We start from the raw sequence: 14,820 nt of genomic DNA on the forward strand, positions 1-14,820 counted from the left end.
TGTCCCAGAGTGTTCAAGAAAAACAATGTCCCATCTCATCACTCATCAACAAGTCCACAATAACGTAAAGTGTCATTTCAGTATTGTTTATTGTGCATGTTTCATTGTTTTATGTGGAGGGTAATGCATATTTCATTTAAAAAAATTATTTTGTTTAATACTTTTGGGTGTTTGGAACGGATTAATTGGATTTCCATTATTTCTTAGTTGGAAAATTAATTCGGCTAAAGCCTAAATCTCTGGAACAGATTAACTCTTAAACGGTCCAAACGTATATATACGTTCTCTCGCGTAGCGCCCTGAATATTTTGAGGAAAAAAAAAATAGTTTTTTTTTTAGGAAAAAAAAGCATGTGGTACCCAGGTGTCCCCAATTTTTTTAGTATGGCGCACATTGAGTGCACACACCCATTCTCTCATGTCTAGGCGACTCAGGCCTATCGTGCCAATGTTGAATGAATGACAAATGAAACGTATATATACGTTTGGGGAGCTACGCGAGAGAACGTATGTATATGTTTGGACTGTTTAAGGATTAAAGGCATTAGCCGAGGGTCCACTGTACCTTGATTTGACAGATTTCAGATATAATGGACAAAATCAGTGGCCAAACAACCTTTGGAAGCAATGGACAAAGTCCATTAAATTAAGAATTGTCATTTTTATGGTCTACTGGGTAAATGCATTTCAGCTTTAGTAATACAGGAGAAGGGGTTACTAGCCCCTTGCTCCCGGCACATTAGTCGCCTCTTATGAAGAATTCTGTTCCACTTTCCTATGGAGATAAGCTGAACTAAACAAGAACAAAAGCTAATGAGAAAATAGAAGAAAACCCAGAGGGGTGCGTATATATGTATATGCTTGTACTATGTTTTCAAGGGTGATGGACTGATTACATCGTCTTCACATCTCTACTGCTTCTGCTAAACTCCTCTGTATTTGACTGAAGAAGCATACGGTGTAGACGAAACGTTTTAGAATAAAGATACCTAACTGTTGCATATGTGTCTTACTTTTCAACATGCTTAAACATAAGTGTGTAGTCTGACCTTAGTGTAGGTAGAAGTAGCAAGACATACATGAAATCTTGCATGCTCATGATGAGGCAGAAAAAAGACACCAGCAATCCTACCATCATGTATAACAATTACAGGCTTCCATTTTACACTCGCCTGGTAGGACAGCAGTACCTCCCTGGGCAGTTGCTGTCTACCAACCTGCTACCTAAGACTTATATTTCATATTAGATAAATTTCTATGTTGTACCATGTTGAGTATATGTATATGCCACCAGGCCACGGTGCCCCGTGGCCCGGTGGCTAAAGCTCTCGCTTCACATGACGAGGGTCTGGGATCAATTCCCAGCAAGGGTAGAAACACTGGGTGTGTTTCTTTACACCAGTTGTCTATGTTCACCCATCAGTAAAATGGGTACCTGGGAATTAGTCGACTGGTTTGGGTCACATCCTGGGACAAAACTGACAGAATTTGCCCAAAATGCTCTGCATAACAAGCAGCTTTATATATAGTAGTAGTACGTCATTGATGTCTGCTAGGGCTGTATACCATGTAAATGTACTTGTAGTAAATAAAGATATTATATTTTTTTTTTTCCACAAACCAGCCGTATCCCACCGAGGCAGGGTGGCCCAAAAAGAAAAACAAAAGTTTCTCTTTTTAAATTCAGTAATCTATACAGGAGAAGGGGTTACTAGCCCCTTGCTCCCGGTATTTTAGTCGCCTCTTACAACACACATGGCTTACGGAGGAAGAATTCTGTTCCACTTTCCCATGGAGATAAGAGGAAATAAACAAGAACAAGAACTAGAAAGAAAATAGAAGAAACCCCAGAGGGGTGTGTATATATATGCTTGTACATGTATGTCTGATGTGACCTAAGTGTAAGAAGTAGTAGCAAGATGTATCTGAAATCTTCCAAGTTTATGAGACAGAAAAAAGACACCAGCAATCCTACCATCATGTAAAACAATTACAGGTTTTCGTTTTACACTCACTTGGCAGGACGGTAGTACCTCCCTGGGTGGTTGCTGTCTACCAACCTACAACCTAGGAGATATTATATTATTATCATTATTATTATATTACTAACACATTGGCCATTTCCCTCTGAGGCAGAGTGACCCGAGAAAAGAAGAAACACTTTCATTATCATTCACTCCATCACTGTCTTGCCAGAGGCATGCCTATACTAGAGGGTCATTCCATGTCAAGTGGACCAATTTTGAAAAGCGTCCCTACCTGACCAACTCCAATTTCGATAAGATTTTACATGACGACTGGCATATATATCAAACTAACTCTGGGAAAATTTTAGTTAGTGTACATTTTAGTTAGAGTACAAAACAAATTCTGGCCACGAAATAGAGCGAAACACCAACGTCAAAGACCTGGGAGTGATTATGTCGGAGGATCTCACCTTCAAGGACCATAACATTGTATCAATCGCATCTGCTAGAAAAATGACAGGATGGATAATGAGAACCTTCAAAACTAGGGAGGCCAAGCCCATGATGACACTCTTCAGGTCACTTGTTCTATCTAGGCTGGAATATTGCTGCACTCTAACAGCACCTTTCAAGGCAGGTGAAATTGCCGACCTAGAAAATGTACAGAGAACTTTCACGGCGCGCATAACGGAGATAAAACACCTCAATTACTGGGAGCGCTTGAGGTTTCTAAACCTGTATTCCCTGGAATGCAGGAGGGAGAGATACATGATTATATACACCTGGAAAATCCTAGAGGGACTAGTACCGAACTTGCACACGAAAATCACTCACTACGAAAGCAAAAGACTTGGCAGACGATGCACCATCCCCCCAATGAAAAGCAGGGGTGTCACTAGCACGTTAAGAGACCACACAATAAGTGTCAGGGGCCCGAGACTGTTCAACTGCCTCCCAGCACACATAAGGGGGATTACCAACAGACCCCTGGCAGTCTTCAAGCTGGCACTGGACAAGCACCTAAAGTCAGTTCCTGATCAGCCGGGCTGTGGCTCGTACGTTGGTTTGCGTGCAGCCAGCAGCAACAGCCTGGTTGATCAGGCGCTGATCCACCAGGAGGCCTGGTCACAGACCGGGCCGCGGGGGCGTTGACCCCCGAAACTCTCTCCAGGTAAGTAGTAATGCTATGGCCCTCAGAGTGGTGGCAAGTGAAAATTTCACTGACCCGCGGTACGTAATCAACAATATTCAGGTTATTGATAACAGATCTTGAAGAGTAAAAGTTGTGTAAGCAGACATGCCTGTATAACTTTTGGAGCTGATTTAAAAAATTGCAGTCCTAAAACTTGAAGGCTTTTACTTTTTTCACAAATTAGGCAAAAAAATCTGTTGCATAAAATCAAATATTGAATTCAGCTGCCTATATCTCTAAAGGAAAACATTATTTTAGTATTTTAGTATTGTAGCCAGCTATCCAATGTCATACTAAAATAATGTTTTCCTTTAGAGATATAGGCAGTTGAATTCAAGATTCAATTTCACCTGACAAATTTTTTGCCTATTTTGGCTTAATACTGTGAAAAAAATGTAAAAGCATACAAGTTTTAGGACTGCAATTTTGGAAATCAGCTCCAAAAGTTGTAAAGGGGTGTCGTCTATTTACACAACTTTTACTCTTCTAGATCTACCACAGTAATAACCTGAACACCACTGACTGTGTGCTGTGGGTTGGTGAAATTTTCACCTGCCTCCACTCAAGGGCCATAGCATTACTACTATTGAATAGCATGAACTAAAACTTTTCCAAATTTAGCATGACATATATGCCAACCTTCTTGTACAATTTTATCAAAATTGGAGATATCCAGGTGGAGACCCCTGGTCCACTTGACATGGAATGGCCTTACAGTTAAAAACCTGCACATATCAACATCCCTCCTTCAGAGCACAAGCAATGTACTTCCCACCTCCAGTCTGTCTAACTGGTTTCCCTGAATCTCTTTATAAATGTTACTTTGCTCACACTCCAACAGCACGTCAAATCATAAAAACCATTTGTCTCCCCACGCTCCTATCTAACATGCTCACGCACGCATGCTGGTAGTCCAAGCCCCTCACACACAAAACCTCCTTTACCCCCTCTTTCCAACCTTTCCTAGGTCTACCCCCTACCCAGCCTTCCTTCCACTATGGATTTAAATGCTCTCCAAGTCATTCTATTTCGTTCCATCTTCTCTAAATGTCTGAACCACTTCAACAACCCCTCCTCAGCCTTCTGGATAATACTTGCAGTAACCCCACAATATATATATACAGTGGTCCCTCATTTATCGTATTTAATCCGTTCCTGGAGGAGCTACTATTATCGAAATATACGATTTTTGAATGAATTTTCCCCATAAGAAATAATGTAAATACAATTAATCCGTTCCTGACACCCAGAAGTATTAACACAAAAATTTTTTTACATGAAATATAGATGTAGTACATAAACAATACAATGGGACATGATGAATGAAACATTAACAGCATAACACTTACCTTTATTGGAGATTCTTCTTAGTGTATGGGAGACTGGAGGAAGAGAGAGATTGGATTATTTACAGTTTGGAATGGGAATCCCCTTCCAGCAACACCTCAGGTACCAATTGCTTTTCTGGGGTTGCTTCTCTTCTCTGTTTCTTAATGCCACTAGGGCCAGCTTGAGAGTCACTGGAGTCCTGTCTCGCACAATAATTGTCCAGAGAGCTCTGTTTCTGGTGTCTCTTCAACACTTCCCTAAAATGGCCCAAGACTTTGTCACTGTACATGTTGCCAACATGGCTTACAACAGCCTTGTCAGACTGATGTTTCTCCATAAATCTTTCCATCTTATCCCACATTGCAAAAATCTCCTTAATTTCTGAAGAAGGCACCTTCTTCCATCTCTCTTCTTCCTCCTCTGCAACAAGATGCTGAGCTGCGATCTGTTGCTCTTCCTGCTGAAGCTCTTGCAGCTCCTCAGTGGTGAGCTCTTCGTTGTGGTCTTCCACCAACTCTTCCACATACTCCAAACTCACATCCAACCCCATGGAACTCCCCAGTGCCACAATAGATTTAACAACAGACATAGGCTCATCAGTGTCAGTCCCAAACCCTTCAAAATCCCTCTTGTCGACACAGTCTGGCCACAATTTTCTCCAAGCAGAGTTCAAAGTCCTGGTAGTCACTCCCTCCCAAGCCATACCTATAAGGCTTATGCAATGGAGGATGCTGAAGTGTTCTCTCCAAAAATCTCTTAGGATCAAGTGAGTGTGAGGTCACATTCAAGCACCTTTAAAACATTGCTTTGGTGTAGAGTTTTTTAAAGCTTGCAATGACCTGCTGGTCCATGGGCTGGAGGAGAGGAGTGGTATTCGGGGGCAAGAACTTTACTGTGATGAACCCAAACTCCTCGAAAATTAGGTGATCCAAGTTTGGAGGATGAGCAGGTGCATTGTCCATTACTAGGAGGCACTTGAGATCCAATTTCTTTTCCAGGAGGTAATTCTTCACACTTCATTAAACTACTCGACGAAAATTTCCCTCGTGACCCATGCCTTACTATTAGATTTCCAAAACACACACAATTTACTCATCATAACACTGTTTCTCCTGAACACTCTGGGATTTTCAGAATGGTACACTAGTAATGGCTTCACTTTGAAATCCCCACTAGTATTAGCACAGAACATGAGCGTCAGCATGTCTTTCACAGGCATGTGTCCTGGCAGCGCCTTTTCCTCCTGTGTAATGCAGGTCCTCTTTGGCTTTTTCTTCCAAAAGAGGCCTGTTTTGTCACAATTGAACACTTGTTCAGGTTTCAGTCCTTCAGCCTCTATGTACTCCTTGAATTCATGCACGTATTTTTCAGCCGCTTTGTGGTCCGAACTGGCAGCCTCACCATACCTTACCACACTGTGTATGCCACTACGGTTCTTAAATCTCTCAAACCAACCTTTGCTGGCCTTAACCCTTTCAGGGTCCAAGGCCCAAATCTGGAGTCACGCACCAGTGGCCAAGAATTTTCAAAAAAAAAATTTGTTATTTTTTCTTATGAAATCGTAGAGAATCTTTTTGTGAAGGTAATAAAACAAAAAGTACGAAATTTGGTGGAAAATTGACGAAATTATGCTCTCGCGAATTTTGATGTGTCAGCGATATTTACGAATCGGTGATTTTGCCGACTTTGACTCCCATTTTAGGCCAATTACATTATTCCAATCAACCAAATTCTTAGCTATTTCACTAGTATTACTTCTATTCTATCGATTGAGCACAAGAAATCGCCAAGTCAACTGTTTCAACTACAAAATAAAGTGATCGGAAATTGTTAATTTGGCCAATTTAACACAAAGTTCAAAATATTCCAATTTCAAAATAGGGTCCAGAATGAACAATGTAGGCATTCCTGGCACTAAACTAACATTTCCTCTGTTCATTAGTTATGTTTTGAGGCTTTACAAATAAATTCCATTTTGATTTTTTATTCACATAATGAATTTTTATTCACACCAAAAAATAGAAGATTTACTGTTATGCAATACTGTAATAATTGTATAAATATCATCACCATATTTGTGAATGTATATTAGACCCACCAGCTGATGTGTATTAGACGTGTGAGGTCGTTTGTTTACTCTTGAATATCGGCAAAAATTTAACATTTCCGCTACTTTGAGCTCAGTTTCAAGCCATTTCCAGTGCTAAAACCAATCAAAATCATCTCTATTTCTGTAATATGTCTTCCATTCTATCAAATGAGACCAAGAAATCGCAAATACAACTATAAAAAACATACGAAAAAACACTGCAAAGTTGCTGTTTTAATCGAAAAATCATGATTTCATTTTTTTTCTCTCATTATACACAGTGTGCTGCAGGATCTGTTTTATGTGGTGCACACATACCACATAGATGTATTCTCTCATATCTAGGCCCAAATGTACCACTCACAGTTTATAAGAGTGAGCTGAGCTCATGGCGTAGATCTACGGTTTGGACCCTGAATGTAAAGCCGTAGATCTACGGGACGGACCCTGAAAGGGTTAAATTCACTCACATCACCACTATTTGCAGGCAATTTCTTTACCAGATCGTCGTGCAACTGCCTAGCCTTTTCACAAATAATCCATGTCATAACACTATCTCCTGCTAATTGTTTCTCATTTATCCACACCAATAATAACTTCTCAACCTCTTCGAGTACTAGTGATTTCATTTTTGTCAGCATATTTACCCCCTTTGCAACAACAGCATCCTTGATTTCCTTTTTCTTGGCCATGATGGAACATATGGTTGTGTAGGGTTTGTTATGCATCCTGGCCAGTTTGGCCACACTTATGCCACTTTCATATTGTTCAATGATGTTTTTCTTAAATTCAATCGTATTTCTCACCTTCTTTACCAAAGGCTTGGCACTAGGAGCTTTCTTTGGAGCCATGGTAGCTTATTTAGTACTTGCAAGCACTAAAATGAGTGGAATATTATGAAATATTTTGTAGGGGCATGTGAGGGGACCTTCGCTCACTGGTAAACAATGCCAGTCTGGCTGGGTAGGGAGGCCGCCCCGGCTCACACCGTGCGTATGGGTCCCGGACAACCTACTATTCGCGAGTCAATCTACGATTAGCGAGCCCATGTTTATACGAAAATATCCCTGTGATTTCCGAAATCTATGACTCTCGAGAACTACGATTATCGAGGGACCACTGTACAATGGTACCTCGAGTTACGAACTTAATTCGTTCCAAAAGGCTGCTCAAGTGCCGATACTGAGCGAATTTGTTCCCATAAGGAATAATGTACATTAGATTAGTCCATTTCAGACCCCCAAAAATACACTTACAAAAGCACTTACAAAAATACACTTACATAATTGCTAGAGTTGGGAGCTGTTTGAAACTCGAGGTACCACTGTACTGTGTATGCATACAGTATACACACTGTTACGTTGTTTATTCCAAAATCCCGAGCATAGCAGATTCTCTATATGTATTACACAATTTTTAATGTAATCTCATAATTGAGTGGCATAACTAATACTCACCTGAAAGATGCCAGACCACCTATGACCTGAGCAATTATCTTGAGAACTACATGCAGAGGGTTAGCACCGACCTCCACATATTCCTCTAGCAAACTGTATGGGCAAGCAGTGGCAGTACCCCAAGACTGGCCCCACCATATGGTCATCAGGAAGAGGTAAACAGCATAAGCATATACACCATAGTTGTCAGCAACTGGAATCAGGAAAGAGTTAAATTACCTTACTCAAATATTTCACATACACTACAGTATTTTGCAAGCAAATTTGCAGTTAGGTACAGTATTTTACACACTTTCAGTGAGTGAATTTGTTACATATTGTATAATAATGAATAAAAACTTTATTATACAGTAATTATATTTGTGAGAATTGCTGAACTAATAGGGATCACATAGTGTCTGGAGAAAAGGGGGTAATCCAGTTTCATCCACATAATGTGAAGGGTACTTCCAATTCTTTGGATCAAGACCCCTTCACAAGCCTAAAGTAATCCTTCCCCCTAATGAAAGGAGTATGCATTAAAAATAAGTTCCATTACTGATTACCAGTGGATGAAATTTAGTCTGCGAGGAGTAGAAAAAAAAATTGGGAGTTGAAGAGTAACGCTATTTACAAAATGTAAATACCTAGAAATAATTTTTAAATATACTGTATTAATTTTGATAAGTGTTAACTAAATTGAATGTTATATTGCAGTTGAAGAACTGAAAGTTGAGATAAATAATGAATCTATAATATAATGAAGACTAGGATTGGTATACAATGTTCTATACTATCTGTACAAGCAGAGTACATGGTAGAACAATTTTCAAATGAAAAGGAGGGATAAAGATAAGAACCATAAGTATAAACAAGTTCACTCTAAAAATTATTGGAGAATAAACTGTAAAACAAGATAATAAAAGATGTCTCTAACTGTAGCAGAAGTGATACCTTTACTAAGAATGTTTCACATCAAGATCACACTTTTTCCAGTCTATAGGGAATACATGGTAAACATAGGTACATTAGTTGGGAGAGCAGGTGACAAGGAGCTGCAAGGTGCTCCCCATTGCAAGACACTGAGGGCAATTTTTTAGGGCTACACCTTGATTGCTGCCTTAAATTTCAGATCTATAGTCAACAAATAGCCAAGAAGGCATCCAAAACAGTAGGCATTTTTTTCAAGATATGGTACTATGTACCCCAAACAGAACTACTTACACTATACCACTCTCTAATCTACCCTTACCTCACCTATGGTATTTGTGCTTGGCAATCTACCATGACCAATCACCTTAAATAAACAAACAGTAAACAATTTTATTTCTTTGCATAGGTTACGATGTGTGAATGCATATAAAGTGTGTTGATGGGTACAAAGAAAGCTGCAGTGTGTATGATCACCAATTCCTGCACCAGACAACACACCCTTCCACTCTTCATAAGTTTGAACTTACTATACAAAATATGCACTCCTATCATTGTGCCTACTATGGTGGAACCTCTACTTTTGAGTTGAATCTGTTCTGTGACCTTGCTCGCATCTCGATTTGCTCGTTTGTTGAGTCAATTTTCCTCATTTAAATTAAATGAAATGGAATAAATCCATTGCAGTGGAATTCCAGGCACAACAAAATGTACCTCAATATTTCCCTAATATCATCTCTAACATATGACATAATAAACAATATAAATAACAGAAACCTGATACTGTATATACTCTAGAATGAATAAAATATGTCATTATGTGACAGATGGAGGCAGCCATAACTGCTCCCGCATTGTTGTGGTATTCACTGCCGTCCTTTCGAAGCCGTGTATTATAATTATTATAGTACATTATTATTATATATTATTATTGTATGTATATTATTACATTATTATTATTATACGTATTATTATTATTATGTATTATTATTCATTAGTAAGTACGTATTCTTAGGATAATTTATATTATATTATGTATATTATTATATTATTATTATTATTACTATTTTTATTTATTAGTAAGTATGTATATTCTTATAATAACACTCTTGTTTACCATTCGGAATTTCTATTCACACAAAAAATAGAAGATTTACAGTTATGCCGACTACTGCATTACTGTAATGCACATAATTGTATAAATAATGTCAACCAATTCATGACTGTGTATCGGAATGGCCAGTTGGACAGGTAATGGACGGTGACGTCATTTGTTTACTCTTGAACATCGCCAGAGCCCCTCACCAGCAACAAGGAATCTCCCTTGAGGCCCGCTCGCACCTGGAAGCAAAAAATCAACCAAGAGACTGCTCGTATCTTGAAAAACTTGCATGTTGGGGTACTTGTAAGTAGAGGTTCCACTGTATGTATGTACATGTATGTATGTGCATGTATGTATATGTATGTATATGTATGTATGTATATGTATGTATGTATTATATATACATGTATATATATATATATATATATTTATATATATATATATATATATATATGTATATATGCATATATATATATATATATATATATATATATATATATATATATATATATATATATATACATGTATATACACATATATACATATATACACAGTGGACCCCCGGTTCGCGAAGTCATCGGTATCCGATAAATCCAGTATCCGAAGCATTATATCGCAAAAAATTGGCCTCGTTTCCCATTACAAAACCCGGTATGCAATACGATTTGTGTGAGACGTGTCCACGTGTGGCCTGAACTGCCCCGTGTGTGCCAATGTTTACAAACCAGCCAGTGTGCGCACATCTAAGGAAACATTCGGTACATTCCATATTATCACTGTTTTTGGTGCTTGTTTCTGCAAAATAAGTCACCATGGGCCCCAAGAAATCTTCTAGTGCCAACCCTGTGGTAAAAAGGGTGAGAATTAGTATGGAAATTAAGAAAGATTTTGAAGGGTTTGGGGCTAACCCTGAGAATCCTATGCCAGTTGTGGAATCCATTGTGCCTACTTCAAAAATTAAGGAAATGTGTGCACATTGGGTTGAACTGCAAACCTTTATGGATGAAAATCACCCTAACACAGCTATTGCAAGCCGTGCTGGTGACTATTACACTGACAATGTTGTGAACCACTTTAGGAAAGTCATAAAGGAACGAGAGGTACAGGCCTCTATGGACAGATATGTTGTGCGACAGAAGTCCAGTGACTCTCAAGCTGGTTCTAGTGGCATTAAAAGAAGAAGGGAAGTAACCCCAGAAAAGGACTTGCTACCTCAAGTCCTAATGGAGGGGGGTTCCCCTTCTAAACATTAAAAACTTCGACACTCTCCCCTCCCATCCCATCAATCATCACCAGATCTTCATTAAAGGTAAGTGTCAATTATTCTATTGTGATTATTCTATTGTATTAAACTTAATATTTCATGTGGTAAAAGTTTTTTTTTTCATACTTTTGGGTGTCTTGCACGGGTTAATTTGATTTCCATTATTTCTTATGGGGAAAATTGATTCGCTTTCCGATAATTTTGTTTTACAATGAGCTCTCAGGAACGGATTAATAACGTGAACTGGGGGTCCACTGTGTATGTGTGTGTGTATATATATATATATATATATATATATATATATATATATATATATATATATATATATAAATATATATATATAAATATATATATATATATATATATATATATATATATATATACAGTGGACCCCCGCATAACGATGGCATCACATAGCGATTTTTCCGCATAACGATTACTTTTATCGCAAAATTTTTGCCGCGCATACCGATTAAAAACCCGCTTACCGATTTTCGTCCGAGACGCGTCCAATGTGCCCTCACATGTGCCGGCCGTCCCATTGTTTACCAGCCAGCCTCCGCGGTAACATCCAAGCATACACTCGGAATATTTCGTATTATTACAGTGTTTTCGGTGCTGTTTCTGGAAAATAAGTGACCATGGGCCCCAAGAAAGCTTCTAGTGCCAACCCTGTGGTAAAAAGGGTGAGAATTAGTATGGAAATTAAGAAAGATTTTGAAGGGTTTGGGGCTAACCATGAGAAGCCTATGCCAGTTGTGGAATCCATTGTGCCTACTTCAAAGATTAAGGAAATGTGTGCACAGTGGGTTGAACTGCAAACCTTTATAGATGAAAATCACCCTGACACAGCTGTTGCAAGCCGTGCTGGTGACTATTTCAATGACAATGTTGTGGCCCATTTTAGACAAATCGTAAAGGAACGGGAGGTACAGAGCTCTATGGACAGATTTGTTGTGCGACAGAGGTCCAGTGACTCTCAAGCTGGTCCTAGTGGCATTAAAAGAAGAAGGGAAGTAACCCCGGAAAAGGACTTGCTACCTCAAGTCGTAATGGAAGGGGATTCCCCTTCTAAACAGTAAGAAGATAATGCTCTCCCCTCCTCCCATCCCATCAATCATCACCAGATCTTCAATAAAAGTAAGTGTCATTTAATTGTGCATGCCTTTTTCAGTTTGTGTGTATTAAAATTAACATTTCATGTGGTAAAAAAAAATTTTTTTCATACTTTTGGGCGTCTTGCACGGATTAATTTTATTTCCATTATTTCTTATGGGGAAAATTCATTCGCATAACGATTATTTCGCATAACGATGAGCCCTCTTGCACGGATTAAAATCGTTAACCGGGGGTCCACTGTATGTATATATATATATTATATATATATGTATGTATATATATATTATATATATATGTATGTATATATATATTATATATATATGTATGTATATATATATATATTATATATATATGTATGTATATATATATATATTATATATATATATATATATATATATATATATATATATATATATATATATATATATATATATATATATATATATAGCAGCATATGTGTAGAGAACCCAGGATAAAAAAAAATCAGACAAAGTGACTTATTTCCATTCGGGTCATTTACTTATCTCTGTATGTGATGAAGCCTGCAGCGTAGGTGAAAAATTTCGTCAATAAAGATTCCTAATACTGCACACGTGTCTTACTTATCAACTTGTCAATACTGTATACTATTTATATGGTAAAAGGAATAACCATAAGATGTTTCCTAAAGAGAAATCTTGTTGATTTTATGCATGCAGACATCTGGTGTTTGGAAGACACCAAAGGTTCGAATATCAGGAATGAGAAATTCCTGTCCTGCTGTGAAAATCAACTGGGTAGAAGGGTAACGTTTTACTCAGGAAGAGTATTTAGATAACAGGTGTGCGGACGTGTTCTCCAAAGATTTACAGACTGAAAGAGGATACCCAAAGAACTGTGCAAAAGCAGCTGTAAGGAATTCATGGCTAATTTTGAAGCAGATGGGGAGGAATGGCAAGGTTTTACCAAGGAGATCCTTATAGACATCGTGTGTGCATGTGTGTGTTCTGGAAGACACCCAGAGTTCAAAAAAACTCCTGTCATGATGACAGCCCACTAGAATAACCAACAAGGTCTTGCAATAGTAAAGATTTTTTAGAACTTAGATGGTCATGCATGCCCCTGACTGAACAAAGGATTTAAGGAAGCAACCAAAGGTTCAAAAGACACCAAGAAAATTACCTGTTGTGTTGCCAGACTAAACCAAGTAGAAGGTCAAAGAGAAGTGTGTGGATGTCAGGTGTGTGTGAGAAAATCCCTGATAGAATAAAATTACTCGAAACACTTCTATTTTTGAAAGGGAAATGCTGAGAAGCCCACTGTGTAATCCTGAAGCCGAAAGAGGAATGGGAACCAAAATGCGCCACAAGGAGTCTTGTTAATGTGTTAATGCCCTGGTAATAACCCATGAATGAGAGCAGTCTGGTGAGCACAGTGATGTTTAACTTCTGTGCATGAGTTAGCTGCAAACCCTCAAGCACGAGTTCCGTGAAATCCAAGAGATCTATGCACCGAAAATGTCAAACCTTGTAGAGCCCAACTCACCTGCCACTCTTCCCTGTTTCGCCCACTAACGAGTTCAAAGCAGGAGACACCTATGGTACCTATGATTATTTCAAAGCAGTGGCCACCTACTGATGATCAGCTCGAAGCAGGAGCCACACATCTCTGCCGCAGCAACCAGTTCCAGCAGACAGCCCTTGAGTAGCTCATTGTGGATCAACTCGCTCAGGTGGCCACGGATGACATGCGACAGGGCCAACTGCGTCGCAATGGTGAGCGACGACACCACGATCGACATGTTCTGTGGGGATTGGTCATGTTAGAGTTTTCTGTAGTTTCTGTAGAGAACAGTCATGGTAACTTACGCTCTGTGGGGGATGAGTGACGTATTCTGTGGATGGGGAAATGAAGGCGTTAGTAACTTGTTCTGTGAGCGATGATGGGATTAGTAATGCGTGCTATACGGGACGATGACATTGGTGACGCGTTCTGTGGAGGATGATGGCACTGGTGATGCATCTGTGGTGGATGATGGCACTGGTGATGCGTTCTGTGGAGGATGATGGCACTGGTGATGCATCTGTGGTGGATGATGGCACTGGTGATGCATCTGTGGGGGATGATGGCACTGGTGATGCATCTGTGGGGGATGATGGCACTGGTGATGCATCTGTGGGGGATGATGGCACTGGTGATGCATCTGTGGGGGATGATCGCACTGGTGATGCATCTGTGGGTGATGATGGCACTGGTGATGCATCTGTGGGGGATGATGGCACTGGTGATACATCTGTGGGGGATGATGGCACTGGTGATGCATCTGTGGGGGATGATGGCACTGGTGATGCATCTGTGGATGATGGCACTGGTGATGCATCTGTGGGGGATGATGGCACTGGTGATGCATCTGT

At 39.3% G+C, this 14,820-nt stretch overlaps 1 protein-coding gene across 4 annotated transcripts in view; it reads right to left on the bottom strand.

The window, feature by feature from the left end:
* Positions 1-14,820, bottom strand: part of LOC128685834 (aquaporin-11) — a 110,551-nt gene that overhangs the window by 13,012 nt on the left and 82,719 nt on the right. For all 4 annotated transcript variants that reach the window (XM_070088017.1, XM_070088016.1, XM_053772531.2 and 1 more), the window contains exons 2-3: positions 14,042-14,210; positions 8,034-8,226 (exon numbers count right to left, since the gene is read on the bottom strand). In XM_070088017.1, the coding sequence (XP_069944118.1) occupies positions 8,034-8,226; positions 14,042-14,207 (359 nt within the window). In that variant the 5' untranslated portion in view covers positions 14,208-14,210. The remainder of the gene's footprint in view (positions 1-8,033; positions 8,227-14,041; positions 14,211-14,820) is intronic.

Source organism: Cherax quadricarinatus, chromosome 23 (genome assembly GCF_038502225.1).
Source record: "Cherax quadricarinatus isolate ZL_2023a chromosome 23, ASM3850222v1, whole genome shotgun sequence".
In the NCBI taxonomy this organism is placed as follows: domain Eukaryota; kingdom Metazoa; phylum Arthropoda; class Malacostraca; order Decapoda; family Parastacidae; genus Cherax; species Cherax quadricarinatus.